Genomic DNA, 14,317 nt, shown 5'->3' on the forward strand with positions numbered 1-14,317 from the left:
CATCACTGAGAATACAGCCTATCCATCACTAGAGATCAGCGGTGACATCACTGAGAATACAGCCTATCCATCACTAGAGATCAGCGGTGACATCACTGAGAATACAGCCTATCCATTCACTAGAGATCAGCAGTGACATCACTGAGAATACAGCCTATCCATCACTAGAGATCAGCGGTGACATCACTGAGAATACAGCCTATCCATCACTAGAGATCAGCGGTGACATCACTGAGAATACAGCCTATCCATTCACTAGAGATCAGCAGTGACATCACTGAGAATACAGCCTATCCATCACTAGAGATCAGCGATGACATCACTGAGAATACAGCCTATCCATCACTAGAGATCAGCGGTGACATCACTGAGAATACAGCCTATCCATCACTAGAGATCAGCGGTGACATCACTGAGAATACAGACTATCCATCACTAGAGATCAGCAGTGACATCACTGAGAATACAGCCTATCCATCACTAGAGATCAGCGGTGACATCATTGAGAATACATCCTATCCATCACTAGAGATCAGCGGTGACATCACTGAGAATACAGCCTATCCATTCACTAGAGATCAGCGGTGACATCACTGAGAATACAGCCTATCCATCACTAGAGATCAGCAGTGACATCATTGAGAATACAGCCTATCCATCACTAGAGATCAGTGGTGACATCACTGAGAATACAGCCTATCCATCACTAGAGATCAGCGGTGACATCACTGAGAATACAGCCTATCCATCACTAGAGATCAGCAGTGACATCACTGAGAATACAGCCTATCCATCACTAGAGATCAGCGGTGACATCACTGAGAATACAGCCTATCCATCACTAGAGATCAGCAGTGACATCACTGAGAATACATCTTATCCATCACTAGAGATCAGCGGTGACATCACTGAGAATACAGCCTATCCATCACTAGAGATCAGCGGTGACATCACTGAGAATACAGCCTATCCATCACTAGAGATCAGCGGTGACATCACTGAGAATACAGCCTATCCATCACTAGAGATCAGCGATGACATCACTGAGAATACAGCCTATCCATCACTAGAGATCAGCGATGACATCACTGAGAATACAGCCTATCCATCACTAGAGATCAGCAGTGACATCACTGAGAATGCAGCCTATCCATCACTAGAGATCAGTGGTGACATCACTGAGAATACAGCCTATCCATCACTAGAGATCAGCGGTGACATCACTGAGAATACAGCCTATCCATCACTAGAGATCAGCGATGACATCACTGAGAATACAGCCTATCCATCACTAGAGATCAGCGGTGACATCACTGAGAATGCAGCCTATCCATCACTAGAGATCAGCGGTCATATTTAGCATATGAGTCGCAATGATCAGTCTCTTCTGTCTGGTATCATCCAGGCTATACACGTGCCAGCAGTAATATGGGTGTCTCACCCGTGTATGTGGCTACCTCTCCCAGCTACATCCTCCGGTGTACGTCTTCATTCACACTCTCTTTATGACGCAGCTGAGTGACATCTATCGGTGAACCCAGGGAGAATAGCGGGTGAAAAAATACATCATGCAACATTTTTTCCTCCCTCTACCCCCGTCAGAAAACATCGGCGCCTGACAGACCCCATAATTGTAAATGGATCTGTCGGGACCCATCTGGTAAGGCGCAAAAAAAAAAAAAAAAGTGCCTGACAAACGTTTGCCAAGTGGGCACAGCGACAGTGTGAAAGGGACCTTAAGGGACACTCTCTCCCAGCAGACCTGCAGAGCATTGCATTTTAAAACCTTTTACCGGCTGATGAGGCAGAGAGCTGGAAACACCCAACAATGGCCCCTGTAGCATTTGTCAGAATTGTTAGAGAGATAGTCCAGGTAAGTATCATTTAAATCAGTGTTACCTGCTCTACACACCTGCGTGTGACATAATATAAATGTATCTCATTGACAGTGATATAAATAAATCTGTATATATATATAGTGGGATTCATCTGATATCAGTTCTTTTAATTATTTATTTTATTACATTTTCTTCTGATGTTTTTTGTAGCAGAGCTTAGACATTCTGGTGCGAGACTGGAATAATCCCGGGGACTGTGGAAGAGAAGCCGGACGGAGAAATCTAGACCACGAAATACAGGTAAAAAGACTCCATATTACAGCAGTGTATTTATGGTGTAATACACAAGTGGATAAGCTGCCAGCACTGTCATGGGATTAAGAGACATTTGTGGTGTCCCGGTACAGTATTTCATACAGTACCTAGTCTAGAGTTCCCCAAAGTCAGAGTAACTATGTTCAGGTAGGGTTCCTCAGGTGGGACAGCCCCTCCTAAAGTTTATCTTTAATAATAATAAATGTAAATATTTAATAATTATATGTATATTCTATAGTAATGTATGGTGCTTACCCTGTTAAGCGTCATAGGACCTTTGGTCATGTGACCATGCTAGTAACCTCTATAGTATGTTGTAGGACCTTAGGAGGTCCTTAGGTCACGTGTTACCCACAAATCTTTGTAATGGTGATTGACATCAGTTTGGACCAATTTGCATTAGTCCAGACCCTGCCCATATAAGGGAGCTGCGTCCAATTATCGCTCTCTTGGGTTGCTGCTCTCGTGGATGGCAAACTAACAAGACTGTGTGCTACACAACTTCCAAAGACATGCTAGGCCTCAAAAACCTGCCGCCCTCAGCGGAACCAAAACCGTGAGTTCAAATCTAAATCCCCGCTAATGCTTGCATGACTACTGGACCACAATTAACCTCTAAATCCAGTGGAGCAACGCATAGTATCAAAAGACTCTTAATGCTAAAGTCGCAACGTTTGTCAATCTCCAAGGAAAAGCTGTTGTTATACTCAGAGACTGTTGTGATATTGAAGCTTGCAGAAAATCTTCAGTAAACATTAATGCTGTTTCAGAAACTCTACAGTTGTGGACAATCTATTCTCCTTATCTACCTCCCTATCGCTCTTGGGAAGGACGGTGGTAGGAAAAGCTTTATTGAGGAGTCCACCCCCTGGCGTCACGAATAGCAAGGGTTAACAAGCACCCTTTAGTTACTGCACAGCTGCACTCCCCATACCATACACCCCCCAGGCTATCACATAGCTTTTTGGCATCTTACGAACAGGATACGGGTGTGTGCCTCCAGCTGTTGCCACCAAGTAAAGTGTACTCCCGCTATATAAAAGACTGTTCCAATGTGTTACGGAGCACCATATAATTGTACGGAAGATTGCGTATGGTGCCGCATGCAGAGAGCACACACGAAAAGTAAGGTGGGAGGTGAAAATGTTATTGCTGCAGGAATGTATAAAGTATGGAATGAATGTATGCTACGATCCTCTGGTCCGGTCAGCAGTGCAAGAGTTAACCTGCTGCCGGAAAAGCACGCGAAGAAAGCCCGCGCTGTGCCAAGACCCGCCCCTGGGCGTGGCTGTCAAGTCAGCCTGTCACAGCCGAAAGGGAACTTAAAATCACAGTTGTTGTTTCCGGGGGGACAGGAAATCAGGGCTGCACCGATGACGTTCTTCCGGCCGGCAGCCATTTTGGCGAAACCCAGTATAAAGGGAACCCCGCACAGCGACATATTCAGTCTGCACAGAGGAGAGCCGGAAGGTACAGACATGGCGGAGAGCAGCATTCCACGCAGCAAACGCACGAAGATGGCATTGGAACAAAGGAAAGCTGTGGCGGTCGCAGCCCAACTGTTCCACGATCTTGCCGACCGTCTGCAGCGGTTGTCATTGAATGAAGAAGGGGCCTGCAATCTTCCCTCACTGCCCAATGATGATGACGACTGGCAAGATAAACCTTCGGGGGACACTGCAGGGACACCTGGAACTCCATCACCGGTGAGACTGTCCCCTCACCAGCTCAGATCTTCTGTGGATGTAGGAGAACTAAGCTCAGATCTTCTGTAGATGTAGGAGAACTAAGCCCTGATCTTCTGTGGATGTAGAGAACTAATCCCAGATCTTCTGTAGGAGAACTAAGCCCTGATCTTCTGTGGATGTAGGAGAACTAAGCTCAGATCTTATGTGAATGTAGGAGAACTAAGCTCAGATCTTCTGTAGATGTAGAGAACTAAGCTCAGATCTTATGTGAATGTAGGAGAACTAATCTCAGATCTTCTGTAGATGTAGAGAACTAATCCCAGATCTTCTGTAGGAGAACTAAGCTCTGATATTCTGTGGATGTAGGAGAACTAAGCCCAGATCTTCTGTAGATTTAGAGAACTAATCCCAGATCTTCTGTAGATGTGGGAAGACTAAGCCCAGATCTTCTGTGGATGTAGGAGAACTAAGCCCAGATCTTCTGTGGATGTAGGAGAACTAAGCACATATCTTCTGTGGATGTAGGAGAACTAAGCTCAGATCTTCTGTGGATGTAGGAGAACTAAGCCCAGATCTTCTGTGGATGTAGAGAACTAAGCTCAGATCTTCTGTAGATGTAGGAGAACTAAGCCCAGATCTTCTGTAGATGTTGGAGAACTAAGCTCAGATATTCTGTGGATGTAGAGAACTAAGCTCAGATCTTCTGTGGATGTAGAGAACTAAGCCCAGATCTTCTGTAGATGTAGAGAACTAAGCTCAGATCTTCTGTGGATGTAGGAGAACTAAGCCCAGATCTTCTGTGGATGTAGGAGAACTAAGCTCAGATCTTCTGTAGATGTAGGAGAACTAAGCCCAGATCTTCTGTAGATGTAGGAGGACTAAGCTCAAATCTTCTGTAGATGTAGAGAACTAAGCTCAGATCTTCTGTGGATGTAGGAGAACTAAGCTCCGATCTTCTGTAGATGTAGGAGAACTAAGCCCAGATCTTCTGTGGATGTAGGAGAACTAAGCTCAGATCTTCTGTAGATGTAGGAGAACTAAGCTCAGATCTTCTGTAGATGTAGAGAACTAAGCTCCGATCTTCTGTAGATGTAGGAGAACTAAGCCCAGATCTTCTGTGGATGTAGGAGAACTAAGCCCAGATCTTCTGTGGATGTAGGAGAACTAAGCTCAGATCTTCTGTAGATGTAGGAGAACTAAGCTCAGATCTTCTGTAGATGTAGAGAACTAAGCTCCGATCTTCTGTAGATGTAGGAGAACTAAGCCCAGATCTTCTGTGGATGTAGGAGAACTAAGCCCAGATCTTCTGTAGATGTAGGAGAACTAAGCTCAGATCTTCTGTAGATGGAGGAGAACTAAGCTCAGATCTTCTGTGGATGTAGAGAACTAAGCTCAGATCTTCTGTAGATGTAGAGAACTAAGCTCAGATCTTCTGTAGATGTAGGAGAACTTAGCTCCGATCTTCTGTAGATGTAGAGAACTAAGCTCAGATTTTCTGTAGATGTAGAGAACTAAGCCCAGATCTTCTGTAGATGTAGGAGAACTAAGCTCAGATCTTCTGGAGATGTAGAGAACTAAGCTCAGATCTTCTGTAGATGTAGGAGAACTAAGCCCAGATCTTCTGTGGATGTAGGAGAACTAAGCCCAGATCTTCTGTGGATGTAGGAGAACTAAGCTCAGATCTTCTGTAGATGTAGGAGAACTAAGCTCAGATCTTCTGTAGATGTAGAGAACTAAGCTCCGATCTTCTGTAGATGTAGGAGAACTAAGCCCAGATCTTCTGTGGATGTAGGAGAACTAAGCCCAGATCTTCTGTAGATGTAGGAGAACTAAGCTCAGATCTTCTGTAGATGGAGGAGAACTAAGCTCAGATCTTCTGTGGATGTAGAGAACTAAGCTCAGATCTTCTGTAGATGTAGAGAACTAAGCTCAGATCTTCTGTAGATGTAGGAGAACTTAGCTCCGATCTTCTGTAGATGTAGAGAACTAAGCTCAGATTTTCTGTAGATGTAGAGAACTAAGCCCAGATCTTCTGTAGATGTAGGAGAACTAAGCTCAGATCTTCTGTAGATGTAGAGAACTAAGCTCAGATCTTCTGTAGATGTAGGAGAACTAAGCTCAGATCTTCTGTAGATGTAGAGAACTAAGCTCCGATCTTCTGTGGAGATAGGAGAACTAAGCCCAGATCTTCTGTAGATGTAGGAGAACTAAGCTCAGATCTTCTGTAGATGTAGGAGAACTAAGCTCAGATCTTCTGTAGATGTAGAGAACTAAGCTCAGATCTTCTGTAGATGTAGGAGAACTAAGCTCAGATCTTTTGTAGATGTAAGAGAACTAAGCTCAGATCTTCTGTAGATGTAGAGAACTAAGCTCAGATCTTCTGTAGATGTAGGAGAACTAAGCTCAGATCTTCTGTAGATGTAGAGAACTAAGCTCAGATCTTCTGTAGATGTAGGAGAACTAAGCCCAGATCTTCTGTAGATGTAGGAGAACTAAGCTCAGATCTTCTGTAGATGTAGGAGAACTAAGCTCAGATCTTCTGTAGATGTAGGAGAATTAAGCTCAGATCTTCTGTAGATGTAGGAGAACTAAGCTCAGATCTTCTGTAGATGTAGGAGAACTAAGCTCAGATCTTCTGTAGATGTAGAGAACTAAGCTCAGATCTTCTGTAGATGTAGGAGAACTAAGCTCAGATCTTTTGTAGATGTAAGAGAACTAAGCTCAGATCTTCTGTAGATGTAGAGAACTAAGCTCAGATCTTCTGTGGATGTAGAGAACTAATCTCAGATCTTCTGTAGATGTAGGAGAATTAAGCTCAGATCTTCTGTAGATGTAGGAGAACCAAGCTCAGATCTTCTGTAGATGTAGAGAACTAAGCTCAGATCTTCTGTAGATGTAGGAGAACTAAGCTCCGATCTTCTGTTGAGATAGGAGAACTAAGCTCAGATCTTCTGTAGATGTAGAGAACTAAGCTCAGATCTTTTGTAGATGTAGGAGAACTAAGCCCAGATCTTCTGTAGATGTAGAGAACTAAGCTCAGATCTTCTGTAGATGTAGAGAACTAAGCTCAGATCTTCTGTAGATGTAGGAGAACTAAGCCCAGATCTTCTGTAGATGTAGAGAACTAAGCCCAGATCTTCTGTAGATGTAGGAGAACTAAGCCCAGATCTTCTGTAGATGTAGAGAACTAAGCTCAGATCTTCTGTAGATGTAAGAGAACTAAGCCCAGATCTTCTGTAGATGTAGAGAACTAAGCTCAGATCTTCTGTAGATGTAAGAGAACTAAGCTCAGATCTTCTGTAGATGTAGAGAACTAAGCTCAGATCTTCTGTAGATGTAGGAGAACTAAGCTCAGATCTTCTGTAGATGTAGAGAACTAAGCCCAGATCTTCTGTAGATGTAGAGAACTAAGCTCAGATCTTCTGTAGATGTAAGAGAACTAAGCCCAGATCTTCTGTAGATGTAGAGAACTAAGCTCAGATCTTCTGTAGATGTAAGATAACTAAGCTCAGATCTTCTGTAGATGTAGAGAACTAAGCTCAGATCTTCTGTAGATGTAGAGAACTAAGCCCAGATCTTCTGTAGATGTAGAGAACTAAGCTCAGATCTTCTGTAGATGTAAGAGAACTAAGCTCAGATCTTCTGTAGATGTAGAGAACTAAGCTCAGATCTTCTGTAGATGTAGGAGAACTAAGCTCAGATCTTCTGTAGATGTAGAGAACTAAGCCCAGATCTTCTGTAGATGGAGGAGAACTAAGCTCAGATCTTCTGTAGATGTAGAGAACTAAGCTCAGATCTTCTGTAGATGTAGGAGAACTAAGCCCAGATCTTCTGTAGATGGAGGAGAACTAAGCTCAGATCTTCTGTAGATGTAGGAGAACTAAGCTCAGATCTTCTGTAGATGTAGAGAACTAAGCTCAGATCTTCTGTAGATGTAGGAGAACTAAGCTCAGATCTTCTGTAGATGTAGGAGAACTATGCCCAGATCTTCTCTAGATGGAGGAGAACTAAGCTCAGATCTTCTGTAGATGTAGGAGAACTAAGCTCAGATCTTCTGTAGATGTAGAGAACTAAGCTCAGATCTTCTGTAGATGTAGGAGAACTAAGCTCAGATCTTCTGTAGATGTAGAGAACTAAGCCCAGATCTTCTGTAGATGGAGGAGAACTAAGCTCAGATCTTCTGTAGATGTAAGAGAACTAAGCTCAGATCTTCTGTAGATGTAGAGAACTAAGCTCAGATCTTCTGTAGATGTAGGAGAACTAAGCCCAGATCTTCTGTAGATGGAGGAGAACTAAGCTCAGATCTTCTGTAGATGTAGGAGAACTAAGCTCAGATCTTCTGTAGATGTAGGAGAACTAAGCCCAGATCTTCTGTAGATGTAGAGAACTAAGCCCAGATCTTCTGTAGATGTAGGAGAACTAAGCCCAGATCTTCTGTAGATGTAGAGAACTAAGCTCAGATCTTCTGTAGATGTAAGAGAACTAAGCCCAGATCTTCTGTAGATGTAGAGAACTAAGCTCAGATCTTCTGTAGATGTAAGAGAACTAAGCTCAGATCTTCTGTAGATGTAGAGAACTAAGCTCAGATCTTCTGTAGATGTAGGAGAACTAAGCTCAGATCTTCTGTAGATGTAGAGAACTAAGCCCAGATCTTCTGTAGATGTAGAGAACTAAGCTCAGATCTTCTGTAGATGTAAGAGTACTAAGCCCAGATCTTCTGTAGATGTAGAGAACTAAGCTCAGATCTTCTGTAGATGTAAGATAACTAAGCTCAGATCTTCTGTAGATGTAGAGAACTAAGCTCAGATCTTCTGTAGTTGTAGAGAACTAAGCCCAGATCTTCTGTAGATGTAGAGAACTAAGCTCAGATCTTCTGTAGATGTAAGAGAACTAAGCTCAGATCTTCTGTAGATGTAGAGAACTAAGCTCAGATCTTCTGTAGATGTAGGAGAACTAAGCTCAGATCTTCTGTAGATGTAGAGAACTAAGCCCAGATCTTCTGTAGATGGAGGAGAACTAAGCTCAGATCTTCTGTAGATGTAGAGAACTAAGCTCAGATCTTCTGTAGATGTAGGAGAACTAAGCCCAGATCTTCTGTAGATGGAGGAGAACTAAGCTCAGATCTTCTGTAGATGTAGGAGAACTAAGCTCAGATCTTCTGTAGATGTAGAGAACTAAGCTCAGATCTTCTGTAGATGTAGGAGAACTAAGCTCAGATCTTCTGTAGATGTAGGAGAACTAAGCCCAGATCTTCTGTAGATGGAGGAGAACTAAGCTCAGATCTTCTGTAGATGTAGGAGAACTAAGCTCAGATCTTCTGTAGATGTAGAGAACTAAGCTCAGATCTTCTGTAGATGTAGGAGAACTAAGCTCAGATCTTCTGTAGATGTAGAGAACTAAGCCCAGATCTTCTGTAGATGGAGGAGAACTAAGCTCAGATCTTCTGTAGATGTAAGAGAACTAAGCTCAGATCTTCTGTAGATGTAGAGAACTAAGCTCAGATCTTCTGTAGATGTAGGAGAACTAAGCCCAGATCTTCTGTAGATGGAGGAGAACTAAGCTCAGATCTTCTGTAGATGTAGGAGAACTAAGCTCAGATCTTCTGTAGATGTAGAGAACTAAGCTCAGATCTTCTGTAGATGTAGGAGAACTAAGCTCAGATCTTCTGTAGATGTAGAGAACTAAGCTCAGATCTTCTGTAGATGTAGAGAACTAAGCTCAGATCTTCTGTAGATGTAGAGAATTAAGCTCAGATCTTCTGTAGATGGAGGAGAACTAAGCTCAGATCTTCTGTAGATGTAGAGAACTAAGCTCAGATCTTCTGTAGATGTAGAGAACTAAGCTCAGATCTTCTGTAGATGTAGAGAACTAAGCTCAGATCTTCTGTAGATGTAGAGAACTAAGCTCAGATCTTCTGTAGATGTAGAGAACTAAGCTCAGATCTTCTGTAGATGTAGAGAACTAAGCTCAGATCTTCTGTAGATGTAGAGAACTAAGCTCAGATCTTCTGTAGATGTAGAGAATTAAGCTCAGATCTTCTGTAGATGGAGGAGAACTAAGCTCAGATCTTCTGTAGATGTAGAGAACTAAGCCCAGATCTTCTGTAGATGTAGGAGAACTAAGCTCAGATCTTCTGTAGATGTAGGAGAACTAAGCTCAGATCTTCTGTAGATGTAGGAGAACTAAGCTCAGATCTTCTGTAGATGTAGAAGAACTAAGCTCAGATCTTCTGTAGATGTAGAGAACTAAGCCCAGATCTTCTGTAGATGGAGGAGAACTAAGCTCAGATCTTCTGTAGATGTAGAGAACTAAGCCCAGATCTTCTGTAGATGTAGGAGAACTAAGCTCAGATCTTCTGTAGATGTAGAGAACTAAGCTCAGATCTTCTGTAGATGGAGGAGAACTAAGCTCAGATCTTCTGTAGATGTAGAGAACTAAGCTCAGATCTTCTGTAGATGTAGGAGAACTAAGCCCAGATCTTCTGTAGATGTAGGAGAACTAAGCCCAGATGTTCTGTAGATGGAGGAGAACTAAGCTCAGATCTTCTGTGGCTGTCGCCGCTAAGATCAATGCAATCCCAGACATACTGGATGATGTAAAATGATGGCTCTGTTTGGACCTATCACCTTCAAGAATCCTTTTTCTTCTTCATACTGAAGAAACATTTTAATAACATTGACTCTATGGGGGTCACTGTCCTCTTGGAGAAAAAAGTTGAAGCCAATCAGAGGCCTCCTTAAGACATTTTAATTCTGAATATAACTAATAATTATCCTCTAACTTCACTTTTTTTTAGTTTTGAATATATGCTTTATGTATATTTCACGTTCAAGGGAGTTTTTTACTCCAGTAGGATTGTTTATTTTTTCAAATCAGCTGGTACCAGAAAGTTAAACATATTTGTAAATTACTTCTATATAAAAATCTAATTCCTTCCTTCTAGCTGCTGTATGCTCCACAGGTTGTGAAGTTCTTTCCAGCCTGATCACAGTGCTCTCTGCTGCCACATCTGTTCATGTCAGGAACCGTCCAGAGCAGGAGATGTTTGCTATGGGGATTTCCTCCTACTCTGGACAATTCCTGACATAGACAGAGATGTCAGCAGAGAGCACTGTGGCCAGACTGGAAAGAACATCTCAACTTCCTGTGGAGCATACAGCAGCTGATAAATACTGGAAGTGTTAAGATTTCTTAATAGAAGTAATTTACAAGACTTCACTGGAAACTCTTTTTTTTAAATCAACTGTTGACAGAAAGTTAAAGAGAATTGTAAATTACTACTATTTAAAAATCTTAACCCTTCCAGTACTTATCAGCTGCTGTATGTTACACAGGAAGTTATTTTGTTTTTAAATTTCCTTTCTGTCTGACCACAGTGCTCTCTGCTGACCCCTCTGCCCATGTCAGGAACTGTCCAGTGGAGGAGAAAATCCCCATAGCAAACCTCTTCTGCTCTGGACAGTTCCTGACATGGACAGAGGTGTCAGCAGAGAGCACTGTGGTCAAACAGAAAATAACTAAACAACTTCCTGTGGAGCATACAGCAGCTGATAAGTACAGGAAGGGTTAAGATTTTTAAATAGAAGTAATTTAGAAATCTGTTTAACTTTCTAACATCAATTGATTTAAAAAAAGAAAAAAAAAGTTTTTCAGCGGGGTACCCCTTTAACTTTCTGGCACCAGTTGATTTGAAAAAATTGTTTTGCACCGGAGTACCCCTTTAATCTCTTTTTGTGTGTGTGTGTGTGTTTTTCAGAAACTAATGAAGAGTACCCAACGTGACAAAATTATTCAGGTTCTTCAGACTTCATCTGTCAGATCCTTCCTCTTACCTCATCCTGGAAATAAATTTCTCCAATCAGAAGAGGGAAATCTCAAAGGTTATTAAGAAAGTTTTGTATATGTATTTTATGCTCCTGTATCTATACATTTGTTTTAGGCAGATACTCACAAATTTATTTTCAAGACAGAAGGACCTAAATCTTTGATGGCTATCACAATCCACCATTTACATATATTCTTAGGGTAAGGTCACATATAGTGTATACGCTGCACACATGACAATTAGTATTTGATGCTGCATATTTCAGTGCCAGCAAAGTTAATGGGTGTTCATTGTTACTCCTATAGACTATGCTAGCACAGAATACAGTGACCCCCCGACCTACGATGGCCCCGACATACCATATATATACAGTGACCCCCGACCTACGATGGCCCCGACATACCATATATATACAGTGACCCCCCCGACCTACGATGGCCCCGACATACCATATATATACAGTGACCCCCCCGACCTACGATGGCCCCGACATACCATATATATACAGTGACCCCCCGACATACGATGGCCCCGACATACCATATATATATACAGTGACCCCCGACCTACGATGGCCCCAACATACCATATATATACAGTGACCCCCCCGACCTACGATGGCCCCGACATACCATATATATATACAGTGACCCCCCCACCTACGATGGCCCCGACATACCATATATATACAGTGACCCCCCGACCTACGATGGCCCCGACATACCATATATATACAGTGACCCCCCGACCTACGATGGCCCCGACATACCATATATATATACAGTGACCCCCCGACCTACGATGCCCCGTGTGGTCCGCTGACGATCACTTACCTGTCCTCGGGGCTCTGGCGTGTCCCCTTCGGGATCCTCTGCATCGTCGGCGCTCTCCCTCGTTGTCATCACGTTGCTGCGCACGCTGTCCCGTCATCCAATAGGAGCAGCGTGCATAGTGATGCGACGGAGAGCGAGGATGCAGGGGAAGCAGAGGCCTTGCCGGAGCGTCGTGGACACCTTGGGGACACGGCTACAGCGATGGACGGCGACATCCCGGGCAGCGGTGACGAGCGGTGACGGTCCGGGCATGCTGGGTGTTGTAGTTTTGCAACATCTGGAGGTCCGCAGGTTGTAGACCACTGTCCTATACTTTACATTCCACGGATCCCTCAACATACGATGGTTTCAACAAACGATGGTCCATTTGGAACGGATTACCATCGTATGTTGAGGGACCACTGTAAATGCAGCATCAAATATTAAACATATACGCTACTTGTGACCCAACCCGAATAGTTATTTAGAATGTATTGTACTATTATAATATATATTATAATAAAGCTGACAGATTACTAGATTGCAGAACCAGGCTTAACCTTAACCTAATAGATCCCAGATCCCAATATTTGCCTTGATTTACTATTGTAAACCCGACATGTTTTGTCAACCCGACCAACTCTTGTGAAAACATGAAAAAAGGGATGTAACCATCAAGAAAAGGGGGCATGGCCATTAAAAAAGGGGCGTGTTACTGACATTTTCACAAAAAAACAACATATTTACTAAGGTTTCCACAGAAAATGTGGTGGATTGGAGCTGAGGAAAACCCCACAGATTAGAGCGGGTGTAAGAAAAGCAAAGTGTAGGGAAAGTGGAAAATGTAGGGAAACCTTAGTAAATACTGTGGGGGGGGAGGGGATTGTAGGGAATTAAAACTCACAAAGAAACCTACACAACACTCTTAGTAAATCAGGGCCAAAGTGTTCTATAACTCTGGCAAAAAGTGGTCATCCCCTGGGGAAATTTATTGAGGAAGCTGGGTGGAGGGACGCATGGAGGGAATTGTATGGTGATAAGAAAATGTTCTCATGTATAAGTAGCTCATATGAGGCGGCTTCTCGTATCGATATGGTACTATGCAATGATAAGGCCCTGGGGTATGTAGAAGGTCTAAAATATGAATCTAGAGGGATTTCAGTTCATTGTAGTATGAATCTAAGAATATATGGGAAAAAAGGGAGAAGTACAACTAGAATGCTCAAGATCAACCCCAAGTATCCTGGATGATTGGGAAAAGTTAAAAGGGGAATAAACTGTGGCCATTGTAGATCACCAAATCATCTGTTCACATGTTTAAGTGGATTGTAAAGAAGATGTTTGTCTTCTCCTTTGTCATCATGCTCCTAGCCAGGCTGCATTCACTAGAAGTAAACAGTTTTTGGTGTTGTCACCATCATCAACTTCTTCTACTCCTCTAACTCCTCCCTCTCCTTCACCGTTTCAGCAGCAGTCCTCTAGAAAGTAACAAGTCTTACCCACCAATTCAAATTGTGTTAAAAATCAACTCAAACAACTGATTAATCAGACAGTGCACTGGTTTTCTGTCACTTTTAATAAAGCTATCATAGAGCAACAAAAAAAAAAAAAATTGATAAAAATGACCTTCACGGAGACCATTCATCTTTGTATTCTCTTGTTGTCTAGTAATGGATGAGATTTTCAGGAATCACTTCACTACATACATCTCTGAGCTGTTGACCACAATTTGGAACCATCCAAAAACTGATACCAGAGGAAATTACATTAAATGTGGAGATCTGATACAGTATCTGGAGGTCTGTATGGAATTGTGGGAAAATGATCTAAACTGATAGA

At 42.5% G+C, this 14,317-nt stretch overlaps 1 protein-coding gene across 4 annotated transcripts in view; it reads left to right on the forward strand.

The window, feature by feature from the left end:
* The window catches only part of LOC130284955 (RING finger protein 112-like), a 228,822-nt gene that overhangs the window by 68,313 nt on the left and 146,192 nt on the right, over positions 1 to 14,317 (forward strand). For 3 of the 4 annotated variants that reach the window (XM_056535938.1, XM_056535940.1, XM_056535941.1), the window contains 3 exons: positions 2,049 to 2,138; positions 11,598 to 11,721; positions 14,147 to 14,277. In XM_056535938.1, the coding sequence (XP_056391913.1) occupies positions 2,049 to 2,138; positions 11,598 to 11,721; positions 14,147 to 14,277 (345 nt within the window). The remainder of the gene's footprint in view (positions 1 to 2,048; positions 2,139 to 11,597; positions 11,722 to 14,146; positions 14,278 to 14,317) is intronic. The other variant, XM_056535939.1, reaches the window with a different exon arrangement.

Source organism: Hyla sarda, chromosome 8, assembly GCF_029499605.1.
Source record: "Hyla sarda isolate aHylSar1 chromosome 8, aHylSar1.hap1, whole genome shotgun sequence".
NCBI classification, from domain to species: Eukaryota; Metazoa; Chordata; class Amphibia; order Anura; family Hylidae; genus Hyla; species Hyla sarda.